The sequence below is a fragment of the Anabrus simplex genome, chromosome 13, assembly GCF_040414725.1.
Source record: "Anabrus simplex isolate iqAnaSimp1 chromosome 13, ASM4041472v1, whole genome shotgun sequence".
NCBI lineage: Eukaryota > Metazoa > Arthropoda > Insecta > Orthoptera > Tettigoniidae > Anabrus > Anabrus simplex.
The window spans coordinates 50,152,173-50,165,393 of NC_090277.1; the positions used below are offsets into that span (position 1 = coordinate 50,152,173).

A 13,221-nucleotide genomic window follows, 5' to 3' on the forward strand; every position below is an offset into this window, starting at 1 on the left:
CGTACGTATTATCACTCAGTTTATATAGTTGTGCAAAAATATAAAAAATGGAAGATATTGGTAATAATCTTACGAGGGAACACATACATGTGTTACACTCGGATTCGGTTGAAATTTCGTAGGAATATTCGTGGGAGGTAGTAGAATGCTAAGGTGAAAACTGCATGTACCCAGCGCAAGTTTAAACACCAAAATTGAACAAATAAATAGTCATAAAATTAGAAGTGCCGCGGGAGTATCGGGGTGTGGCGGAGAGGTAGGGAGGAGCGAAGCAGCGGTCGTGAGGCAACCGGGCTTCGTCGAGCTGCGCTAGCAGCCAGATACCGTATAGTTAGCGCGCTCCCCTTAACTTCCCGATCAGATGTGCAAAACGTAAATATGAAAATAGCACATGAAACAAGTATACAAAGGACGATATTAGAACAACGATGCCAATAAGGTTTGAAAAATTACAACGAGTAACAAGAACTCGGGCGTGCCGAGACGCATATTTTCATTGTTTAGAGTTATCAGAAAACTGTTCACAACAATATGTAATGTAATATAAGTACTTGTTTTGCATTTTACTAGGTTTTCATAAATATTGCGTTAATTTGAATTAGCAAATAAATATCCCGTATTTAAAATTCGTATTGCACATTCCATGTCAAAAAATTCTGTGACACCATATGGCGTCACGCTATATTTTATCTTTCCTAAAAATTGATGTGACACCATATGGCGACACACATGACCATGGTATGGTGAGATAAAATTTACTTAGTACATCATATAAATACATCCCAAGATTATATAAACAGACTACAACGCGTACAATTGCTTTGGCACCAGCGGAATGCAATTCAAAAACATGCCTGGCACCAATGGAATAGTGTGCTACAATCGGCTCGGCACTCAACGTGTTAAGGGCCCGGCCACTTCCTTCCTACTCCTAGTCTTTCCTATCCCATCGTCGCCACAAGACCTATCTGTGTCGGATGACATAAAGCAACTTGTAATAAAAAATTAACTAATTAATGTGGTACTGCTCAAACTGGCCCAGACGTACATCAGTGGGATTGGACAGACTCTCCTCGATATGGCTAAGGTTTTGAAATGAAGACTGTTGAGCATATCATGCAGGAGTGCCTTTTACACTTTTACTCCAGTTCTTTGGATGAAGTCCACTCAGTAACTCCTGAAGCAGTCGCATGGATTACAAATCTTACAATCGAAATATGAAAATATGGTCCTAATGCTGTACATTGTATATTCTGTAAATATATTTCTTATTGTCTTGTATGCAGTGTATGTTAAATGATAATAGGTAAGGGTTATTCTGCCCGAAGGCAGGTCCGAACCTCCGCAGAGGTGTTCCTGAGCCGGAGTTTACGTGCGGTAGGGTGGCCAGTTCCTTTCCGCTCCTCCATTCCCTTACCCCCCACCAACAGCGCGTGGCAACCCATCCAACTCCTGACCATGCCCAATGTCGCTTAACTTCGGAGATCTCACGGGATCCGGTGTTTCAACACGGCTACGGCCGTTGGCAAATGATAATAAATCAGTACAATTATAATTACTTAACAGAACACAAGTCCTTAGGAAATCGCTGACATTTGTTTCCCGTGGGACTGGAATGATACTAAAGTTTGCAAGGAAAATGAGACTTCATTTGGTGTTTTTTAGCATAGACAATAAATGGCTATCATCACTCTGTGAAACTAAATCAACTTTCAGAATGATTGCTCCCAAGCAAAAACTTACAGGTCACAATTAATGTTATAGTTGGTTTCAGCATCAATTAATTCAAAATATTTATTCAAGAAGGGAAATTACTTAACCCCTTGACCTTGGCTGGCTCTATTCCTGAGCGCACAGTATACGATTTTGTAAAGTTCAACCAGTAACCATAACAAGCTGTGAATAAACGAACAAGTGTGCATTGTATCCTTGTGAGTGCTGGGACTCCAAAGTTGCCAAATTTGGGTGATGTATATCGATTATTAGAATGTACAATTGTATTTCAAGAAGTAAATTATGAGTAAATATTACATTTTGTGAAAAGTAATAATTCCTGAAGAAGGTTTTTTTTGTTTTTTTTTGTTGCAAGTTGCTTTATGTTGCCCTGACACAGATAGGTCTTATGGCGACGATGGGATAGGAAGGGGCTAGAAGTGGGAAGGAAGTGGCCGTGGCATTAATTAAGGTATAGCCCCAGCATTTGCCATGGAAACCATGGAAAACCATCTTTAGGGCTGCCGACAGTGGGGTTTGAACCCACTATCTCCCGAATACTGGACACTGGCCGCACTTAAGCGACTGCAGCTATCGAGCTCAGTCCTGAAGAAGTAATCATTACAAGTAATTTGATTACTTTTATTAATTACTTCCCAACTCTGTTAATTAGCAAACTGTATTATACACTACAAAGACAAAGTAAGGGCAGATTTTCAAATACAAACCAAAGCTTTCCTGTGAAGGTATATGAAGTCCTCAGGATTGCTTGCCCAGGCTGGAAGTTGCACATCCTCAACTCTTTCCTTTGTACCTTGAAGCAAACCTAGATCAAACCTGAAAAAATAAAAATTTAAAGATAGGAATGTTCATCAACAATGAAATTATGGTTAAAAATATAGTTATACAGTCAAACCTTGATATCTCGAATCTCCATTACTTGAATTTTCTGTATCTCAAAGTAACTTCAGTTTCTTGGCTCTCTGTCTTATTCTTCCCATGTATTTATTTATCTATTACCCAAAATTTGATTATTAAAATTTTTCAAATTCTCAAAGCAAAAATTTCCTCTCCAGAAATTGAAAATATTCTGAAACTCAAATGTTGTACAACAATAACTGTGTAATACAATATCTACAGTTTGTATGTTGTTATCTCTTAATGTACTACTGGCTACAGTTCACTTTCCGAACCAATCTCGATCTGTTTACATCTGCCCACCCCTGGTGGGTTGATAACAGGTAGTTGAAGGTGCATGAGCCCTCTCCTGTATAAGCGTCAATTGCAGTGGATATTCTTCGATCCTACATACAGACAGTCGAGTGTAAATTATAGTGTTTTCATAACAGTAACTGTTGTTGTAAAAAAGCAGAAGAAACCAACAGGTTTTTCTGAAGGTGTTAATGGAGGAATGTTTCATGTTTCTCTACTGTATGTAATGTGTCTTCAACGAGTTGCTATAATAAGTATTGCAATTAAAATACTTTGAGTGCATTTTTATAACGGTTAAATAATTCTGTATCAACTCGTAGATATATATGATTTGGTTACACATGCTCAAAACCGAGAATTTTCTATATCTCAAAATTTTGGTAACTCGAAATAATATATAGTTCCTGAGGTGACTCGACACATCAAGATTCTATTGTATCGTAGAGTTTCAAGATATTTGGACAAAGACCTCAAGTGCATGGTATGCATGTGAGATATATCTGGTAGTTGTGTCAGTGAATTAAGATCAGTAACAGGAAGATTCTACTTTTTCCTCCCCAAGTTTGAAGTGTTGTTTTAGATTACAGGAGTCCATTTCACCCTTTTACAACCAGGCATGTTTAACAAAAGACCAATGCATATTTTTCAAAATCAAATCAAATCAAATCAAAATCTCTTTATTTGCAAATGAGGTGTCTACCTCGGTGGCAAATGGTACACTAAAATACATTACTGTCAAGCACTAAATTTTAAATTAACAGGAGACAAAGAAAAATTTCCTAGAATACAATATTATACAATTTACGCTAATAATTTTTTCTATTAAACACACACATCATCCTTAATAAATTTATATTGTTTACAAAATTCTACTTATAATATCTTACAAACATAGTCAACTCATATACAGTACGGTATGTGAAATTACTTCTAATAATACTATACAACTGGTATAAGATTAAAATTAACACTGAATTTATTTACATATTTATATTTTACCCATTTTGGAACCTAAGTAGCATAACGACCTGCTGCGTTTTAACCAGAGCCCCCTTTTTCCACTACTTTTCAGAGTTCCTGAAGGGCCTCCACAGCTACCGTAGCGGTCCCGCCCTCGAAGTCCCCTACTTGGGCTGTCCAAACTCCTTAGACCAGGGGATGGAATTAATTTAATCACACACATTTATTATTTACAATATCCTGCACTGGTCGAATGCCCTCTAACATTTAATTTATTATCTCTGTTGTTGTTTATTCTCTTCTTGAATATCTGTACAGATTTTGGAAAAGGATCAAACACTACCCCTGGTAAACTGTTCCACTCCTTCACGCCCTTCCCAATGAAAGAAAATTTACCCGAATCGCTTCTGCTAAAATTCCTTCTAATTTTGTACTTGTGGTAAGTTCTACCAATATAATTATTTTCCAACCGAAGCCTCTCACGGATATCTCCCCATGCTTCTTCTCCTGTATAGGCTCTATATAATCCTATAAGTCTAGTTTTCTCCCTTCTCTTAATTAAAGTTTCCCACCCAAGTTCCTTTAACATTTCTGATACACTACTTTTTCTCCTGAAATCCCCTGTTACAAACCTTGCTGCTTTCCTCTGCACACCATCTAGTTCTTTTATTAGGTATTCTTGGTGAGAGCTCTTTCATAAAACCATACGATAGGATGTATTTTAAGATTTCCACAGAATAGTTTGAAACAAGGAACTGCACTCTTACCATTACTTTTCACTGTAGTAACAGATAAAATAATGCTCAGAATACCCTTGACAGATTTTGTAACAAATTAAAGTGTTAAGGAGAGTTAGAGCTGAATGTGAACTGATAAACATCATCAAAGCCAAGAAAACAGCTTATTTAGGCCACGTTCTATGAGGTACAAAATACAGGCTTCTAGATCAGATATTACACCACCTGATCGCGACTTCACTCTTAGTAAATACTTAATTATCTTTTTTACAGTATCTCCCTGTAGACTTACATCATCGCACACCATTTTTAATCCACAGTTTGCTGTACAACTGGGTAATCCCATAACTATTGTAACAAATTTACTAGAGATTACATCAAGTGTGGAAACTTTTCCTTCAACTCCCCAAATCTCTGACTTGTACAGTATCTAGCTTTACCTAATGCATTAAATACATTTTTATACACTTTGTAATCAGTGTTTGACATAGTTTTACTCAAATGATAATAACTGACAATGCACTAATAGTTTTGTTCTTTGTATTTGCTATAGACCATTTTCCATTTCCAATTATTATCAAGCCTTAATATTCTATTTTCTTGACAACTTCTAACTTCATTCATCCACCATTTTTCACTCCTAATTTATATCTTTTTTTTAAGAAAAAGAAGATTATTACAATGTAATAAAAAGTATTGGCTGGTGGAGTCAACTGTTAACTATATTTAAGCTTGGCTCACTAACGTGGTTAGAACTACGGCTAATGACTTGCAGGAAATGGATCTAATTCAAGGAAAAGTGAAGAAAAATGAAATAATCTTACTTGTTCATGTTCTTCAGGAATTCTGGGAAGTAGAAGAATTCTGGAGTGAGTTCCTTCACGTCATTTGGATTATCCATGAGCAGTTTCCACGTCTGTGGGATGGAATGAAATTGTCTGTCAGCCACATCAAACCTAAAACAAAAAAAATGTGTTCTTGAATAACTCGTTCATGTATAAAGTGAAAATAAAATTACACAGAGTAAAGTGGGCTTCACTACTGACAACAGACCAACAATGACCAAGGTCATTGTAGCTCAATGATAGAATATTGTATGTGAAATTCAAAGGATGGGTTTGGTTTTGGCCACTTTTGTCTGCATGTCCTATCTGTACTTGACACAACCTAATAAGAAGTTGAAAGTCTACTCCTGTTTGTAGGCTCACTTTGCCTGACTTACTCATTAATCATTCTAAGAATATTTGTTAATTAAGGGTTAAAATGAAATGAAATGGCGTATGGCTTTTAGTGCCAGGAGTGTCCAAGGACAAGTTCTTTTTTTTTTCTTTTTTTATTTATTTATTTGGGAAACCAAAACAGTGAGAAGCCGAATTACAGAGTTTCGCAATGAAAAATATATTTACAATGGAGTAGCACAAGGCAAACATAAAAAAAATAAGTGTAAGAACAATGAAAGAAAAACATCTAATGATAAAAATAGAGAAAAATTAAAAACTAACAAAATAACAAAATAACTGTAGAGACACAACAATTAACAACAAAACATAAAGGCAAAAGAAACAACAAGGAAAACTGAAGATTGAACATAAAACGAAGAGAAGAACTTAGTGGTAGGCACAGCAAGATAAATACAGACGTAACACATAAGTAACGGTATAGTACAGTAAAAAATAAGTAAATAAATATTACCTTATGTACAAAAGAGGGAACAGCAATGAGAAGAGAAAAAAGGAATATGAAAAAAATGTACTAGGTTAAGTTAAGGAAGAATTGATTAAAGGAGGCATACGAAGAAAAAACGTTCAAGTTCCTGTCAAAAGATAAAGAGTTAAGGAGGGTTGGTATGCGGATAAATAAACTTCTTTGAACGAGAGAGAGGCGGGAATACGGAATATGAAGGAGCGGATTAATCCTGGTTTTGTGAGTTGGAACATGTAAGGAAAAGAAAGATGCAGGTTCAGGAGAACGAAATAAACCGTTAACAGCGTTATATAGGAATCTAAGGTCGGCTACTTTCCTGCGACTAGATAACGGGCGAAGGTTTAACTTATCCAGTATCTTCAGCTCGCCACATGCAGATCTTGTGATTTGACACCCGTAGGCAGCCTGCGCATCATGATGAGGATGAAATGATGATGAAGATGACACATACACCCAGTCCCCGTGCCAGCAGAATTAACAAATGCTGGTTAAAATTCCCGACCCTGCCGGGAATCGAAACTGGGGCACCTGTGACCAAAGGCCAGCATGCTAACCATTTAGCCATGGAGCTGGACAATTAAGGGTTATTTTTATCCAACAGGTTATAGTGAACTGTGAATGAAAATGACAATTTGATCAGGGGCAACATTACACTTCTATTTACTTTGATAAAGCAGTACACTGTATTATAAGGAGAGGACACTGATCATCAATCTTCACCATGATAATTTAACAGCAATTTAAGTATTAGAAAGAAACAGACAAGAGTAAATTAAACATGATGTTTGGGAGATAAGTACTGTTATATGCCAGCCTTGTGGTAGCCTCTTTTTGTACTTCTTGGAAGGGACTAGTGATTCAGATGACCGGGAAGCTCCCAGCTGGCCTGGAGGGCACGGCCGGTCTTTCCGTGTGTTGTTCTTGGCATCTGGTTTCCCTGTGCATTTCTGGGAGGTGCAACGAGAATGTTCCTTCTCTAGCCACATTGCGAATATTCCGGTACTCATCGTCTGAGCTATAAAAGAGGAGGCTAACCATGAACAGTCAGCCGGAGGTGGATTCTATGTGTTGGAGTTTGGTGACTGGACTGAGGATGGCTGTAGTAGTGTTGCCTGTCATCAGTGTCCCACTGGAGTCAGAATATCATTGTGTACAGAATGGAATATCATGGACTGTAGACTGCCTTGGAGTACTGTGTCTGGAGTGTCTTGGATTCTGTGTGCAGAACAGTGATGTGAGTAGAATTGGAGCAGTGTGAACTGTGTTTGTTGTGCAGAATATTGTAGTGTTGGCTAGCAGTGCTGTACTGTTGCTGTTTAGTTGTCAGTATTAACCCAATGAACTCGGATGACGAGGCACACCCGCTTGCGAGCACATGGCCTACAACTTGGATGATGAGTTGGGCCCGTGCATTGTCAGTGCTCAGATATCTTTCTATAGTCTGCTCAGTTTGCAAGAGATGGCTCTTGCGTTAAGATTTTCATATACTACAAGGTTGATGCGAGGGTATGTCGAAGTTTTCCTTTGTTTGACCTTCACAACACGTGTATAGGGTGACTCAGAAATATTTCAAATTCCTTTCAGGCTAGTAGTCAATATGGCAACTAGCAGCGTGCGTGTTTCGGAACACGAATAATTAGTGAAGTTAATTAACAGTGTTTTAAATAGTGATTCTAACGATAATATAAGTGAAGATCTTCAGGCATTAGAAGACGATAATTTGTGTGAGGAAGTGTTGAGTGCAAATAGTGTTAATGAGTCAGGAAATTTATATATCACTAGTGACTCATAGAGTGATGATGAGTAAAATCTTTGCATCAGGCCTCCACAATTAAAATGTGCTTTGAAATCTATCTTGCAAGGACATCATTTTAGGTTAGTACATGTATTCATTCACCTTATTACAAAATTTTAGGTTAATATCTTGTATAGTTTTCTTTTAACAATATATTTTTCGTTGTGCTGCACAAACAGCATCTCTACTAGGATTTAAATCTGAGTCAGTGTGACACACAGGGGTATTTCAATGAGAGTCCATTGGGTTAAGTAGCTTTCTGTATTTAACAGTGGATTACTGGACTATCCCTAGAGTTGAACCAAGGAACAGTCATTGTGTGTTGTGGAGGCAGCAGCCCTGAGTTCAAACCTATCTGTCTGCACCCAGCTGCTGTTCGGGATGACTGACTTGTGAACGCAATTAGATGTGCCTGTTAATAAGGATTATCGCCCATCGAGGTAAACCACCTAAGTGGCCGCCTGCTGTGAATAGAACAGAGACATGCAAATAGCCAGCAATTAGTGGAGTCTAGTCATTCATGGTTGAATAGAATTTGTGTGTCAATTTATTGCATCATCCTGAAATAAATTAGAGCAATAAAGCTGACTGTGTTTTATTCATAACAGTACAAATATTTTTTCCGCTGGTTACTGTCAGGGCCCTGAATACATCTCCTTTATCCATCACCTTTGTCCAGGGAGCACCTGGGCTGGGCAGTGGATCACCAACCTCCATTTCATTCTCTCCTTCTAGCACTCTTCTTTGTTTATGGTTTCCACCTCCACTTGTCGTCTTCCAACATTCTCCTTAATCTGGTCCTCCCATCTCTTTCTTGGCCTCCCTCTTGGCCTCTTTCTGTTGCCCTCTCTGCTCCAAATTTACTCTTGTAATTCTGTCTGCTTTCATTCTTTTGAAATGCCCAAACAACCTAAGGAGAGCCTTCTCAATCTACCAGTCTTTCAACATTCAGCTTACTTCTGAATATGTCATCATCATCATCATCAGGTCCGACTCGTTGGCTGAATGGTCAGCATACTGGCCTTCGGTTCAGAGGGTCCCGGGTTCGATTCCCGGCCGGGTCGGGGATTTTAACCTTAATTGGTTAATTCCAATGGCCCGGGGACTGGGTGTTTGTGCTGTTCCCAACATCCCTGCAACTCACACACCACACAACACTATCCTCCACCACAATAACACGCAGTTACCTACACATGGCAGATGCCACCCACCCTCATGGGAGGGTCTGCCTTACGATGGCTGCACCCGGCTAGTAATAGCCACACGAAATTATCATCATCATCATCATCATCATCATCATCATCACTATGATAATCCATTTTCCTTATCCAGCTCCTGCTGGGTTGGGATGTTTATGACATCTTTCCATCTTCCTCTATCCAACGACCATTTTTTCTCCTTAACTGTGTTCCAATCTGGCTTTCTCCTAATTATACTGTTCTTTATTGTTTTCAGTCACCTTAGTCTTGGTCTCCCTCTTACCCTCCCTCACTCTACTTGGGTCTCCATCACCTGTTTCAGCATCCTTCCCTCTTCCATCCTCTTAACATGTCCAAACCATCTAAGTTTATCCCTCTCCATTCTGTCATAAAGCTTTTCAACTCTAATTTCTTTCCTGATGTCTTCATTTCTTCCTCTTTCCTTTCCTGTCTTTTCTATCATACTTCTTAGACATTTCATTTCACATCATTACTTTAGCCCTGGAGACAAGACTTTCACATGCGCGGAACGACTGCTGTTTGTTTACACGCTCGTGGCCTTCATGGGAGGGATGTTGTCAAGTGGTGCTCAATGCTGCCAACCTCTCTATTTAAGAACTAATGAATGAGTGGTGCTTCGATATATGGTGGTGGTGGTGATTATTGTTACACCATTGGTCTGATATAGGGACAAGCCACAAAGTGGCCTCAGGCCATGACTGGTCTGGACTGGTTCTTGCTGTGCGGACGGTTAGGACAGGACCTGGGCAAGACCATTGGTCTGGTCTGGTTCTTGCCATGCAGACAGTTAGGATAGGATTTGGACAAAACCTGTAATATAGGGATAATCAAAGGGCTGGTTTTATTGTGCTGGGGTGGTTGGTAACGGATTATGATTATCATAATTGATGGGAATGAGATCACCTGCCACTTTATGTTGGCAAATTGGAATGCAAGTAGCGACTTCAACAATGAAAATGGCGTGTGATATTCTCCATTAGGTTATAAAAGTAAATGTAGTTCTTGGGGCGGGATGGTGGGTTCCTGGACATCGCTATGAACACATCTCTCCTCTGAGATGCATTCCAAATAAGATTTCATTAAATTCCACTTACTTATAACGCTAGAAAAATCTTGTCTCCAGGGCTGGAGTTTTACCCATCTCACTGGCCAGGATTTTATTTCCCTATCTTCACTGCATATGTCAGTATTAGGCAGTAGTACATTTTACTAGGGCCTGGATTCTTATGTAATTATATATTCCATTCAGAAAATTGATATGGTTATACTTCAGTTTCATTTAACATATTTTTAGTAATATTACATATTTTTACAAATGTACCAGTTTTTTTTAATTTTCAGACTATAGAACAATAAGTTAACCACACCCGGGCGACTGGAGTGGGACAATGATGATGATGATGATGATGACGACGACGACGATGACGAGTGCAATAAGTTCCTGATTAGTGAACAGAATCAAAGAGAAGTGGAAATCAAAATTAGAATACAGAATGCTAACAAGATATACTACTCTCTACAGCTTCTATTGGGATCAAAATTTTTGATGAGAAATACAAAACTGAAAATATACAATACTGTCATCAGGCTAGTTCTAGCTTATGGTTCAGAATCATGGAGTTAAAAAAAAGAAGAGCATCAGTTGCAGGTTTTCAAAAAGTTTACAGGAAAATTTTTGGACTGTACTTTGATTCTATATCTCAAACCTGGAATAAGAGATCAAATAAAGAAATACACTCACTATCACAGCAAGCACCAATAATCAACATCATCAATTCCAGAAGACTTCAATGGGCTGGTCATCTTCTATGCATGGAAAATGATAGTATGGTCTTACGAATCTTTAAAGAAGAACTAACAGGAAAAGACCAGTGGGAAGAAGACCACGTAGCTCCAGGAAAATAAAAATCTCCAAGCTATGTAGACGTCTGAATGTGAACAACTAGCAAGAACTCACCCAAAGCAGAGTTCAGTGGAAGCAATTTGTGAGATCGGCGCGGGATCTTCATGTCCCATAGAAGCCTGCTGAGTGAGTGATAGTACAATAATTGGCGAATTTCATCTCATATAGAATATATTCCAATTACGTATGTTGGATTCAACATTCCTTTAAAATTGGGAATTCTAACCCTTTGTCTGTGAAATACAAAGGTCTGAGTGCCTGAACTACATACAACTGCATCCTTTCTCAAATATGCCTTTCATTGGACAGAGTTTCTAATAAACTCTATGCAGTCTTGAAATGAAATCCAGGTTATTCAAACTCTCTATCTGTTTGCAAGATCATTTAATGAGGAATAAGAAGAGCCCTGGAAGATATTTCACCAGCTAGTTTTATCTTTTAAAAGTTGCATCAATGACTATGTAATACTGTCAAAATTAGAAAGCATTAGACTATATAAATTATCTAAGCAACAACAATTATTTTGTCATAAAAAACGCAGGTGTTTAAAATAATTTTATTGTCTCATGTACTAACTATAAGTCATAATAAAAGGTGTACATGAATATTTTTGTAAATTTAGTGCATAAATACCATTACATATTTTATAAATATTAAATATAGTATTTAATTACATATTTCACTCATATTTTCTGAATTGTTATGCAGAAATTTTGCCCTTTGATATTTTGTAAGAGCTTGAGCCCTATACATCACCTCTTCACACTTCGTTGGACTGGCTGAAAAGTCTGGACATTAAGTTTTTGAATGCTGACCTGTAAATTACATACTTATTTAAGAAATATGTATTTATATGTATTTATAATGTGTCCTTGTTTTGCCATATGAAATAAATAAATGCATAAATTAATTGGTTCTTACTTCCTCCACGCCAGGTTTCTCACACTCTGGTAGAATACATTTCCCTGTTGAATACTTTTACTGATCTCCATGGATACATATGACATCAAAATGACATCATCATCATGAATTCCTTCCAGCGAGCCAGGTAGGATGTTTAAGAATGATGTGCCTCCATTTATGACGGTCCTGGTATGCTTCTTTTGTCTCTAGGGCATCTCATGTTTCTCCTCTCTTCTCTAGGTCTTTTCTTATCTGATCTCACCACTTTTTTTCTAGGGCGTCCAATTAGTCTTTGTCCTGGAATGATCTTTTCAAAACATTTCCTTGGTGTTCGAGTTATCTGTATCTGCTTAACGTGTCCTAGCCACTTCAGTCTTGCAACACTCAGCCTTTCTTCCATGGTCAGGTTGACTTGCAGGTCTCTTCGTATCTGATCATTCCTAATTCTGTCCTTCCTTGTTTTCTGTACAATTGATCTAAACAACTTCATTTCCACAGCTTGCAGTTCAACTGCAAACTCGAAGCAAAATAATGACCTATTTCAAAAAAATTAATAAAAGGAAATGAAGTTAAAAATTTGATGTTTGTAGCCGAGGTAGTATGTAATGATGAAGTGCCTTTTTTTTTCAAGTATAATTCTATTATCATATGTTTTATTTGTCAAGTAGTTTCTAAATTTATTTATTCATACATCAGTTTTGACAGGCTGAAGAATTTAACAGTTATAAACTGACTGAGTCAAAATTGAAAAGAAATGACTTCAAATATCACAAATAATATGTAAGAAGCAATTATAAGTATATCACTGCATTGCAGCTTCAGGCAGTATGCATGCGTATGATGTAGGAAAATGTTCTGCATACAGAAGTGAATGTTTTCACACGGGAAAATATTGTAATGTGTCTTGAACTTGTAGGCCAGTAGTGGACCCTTGAAAATGCTGGGCCAGGCCTGTATTTATGCACAGACCACATGGACCTAGCCCCAAGGTTGCAAATTCCTAGAGATAGCACATGTTTAAACGAATATTCATCTCAAACTCAGGAGCTCTTGAATCACCTGGCTATATTATCA

At 37.8% G+C, this 13,221-nt stretch overlaps 1 protein-coding gene across 1 annotated transcript in view; it reads right to left on the reverse strand.

The window, feature by feature from the left end:
- LOC136884791 (neurobeachin-like protein 1) overlaps positions 1-13,221 on the reverse strand; it is a 128,465-nt gene that overhangs the window by 42,035 nt on the left and 73,209 nt on the right. Inside the window, exons 10-11 of the mRNA XM_068230034.1 lie at positions 5,447-5,578; positions 2,442-2,550 (exon numbers count right to left, since the gene is read on the reverse strand). Of these exons, the coding sequence (XP_068086135.1) occupies positions 2,442-2,550; positions 5,447-5,578 (241 nt within the window). The remainder of the gene's footprint in view (positions 1-2,441; positions 2,551-5,446; positions 5,579-13,221) is intronic.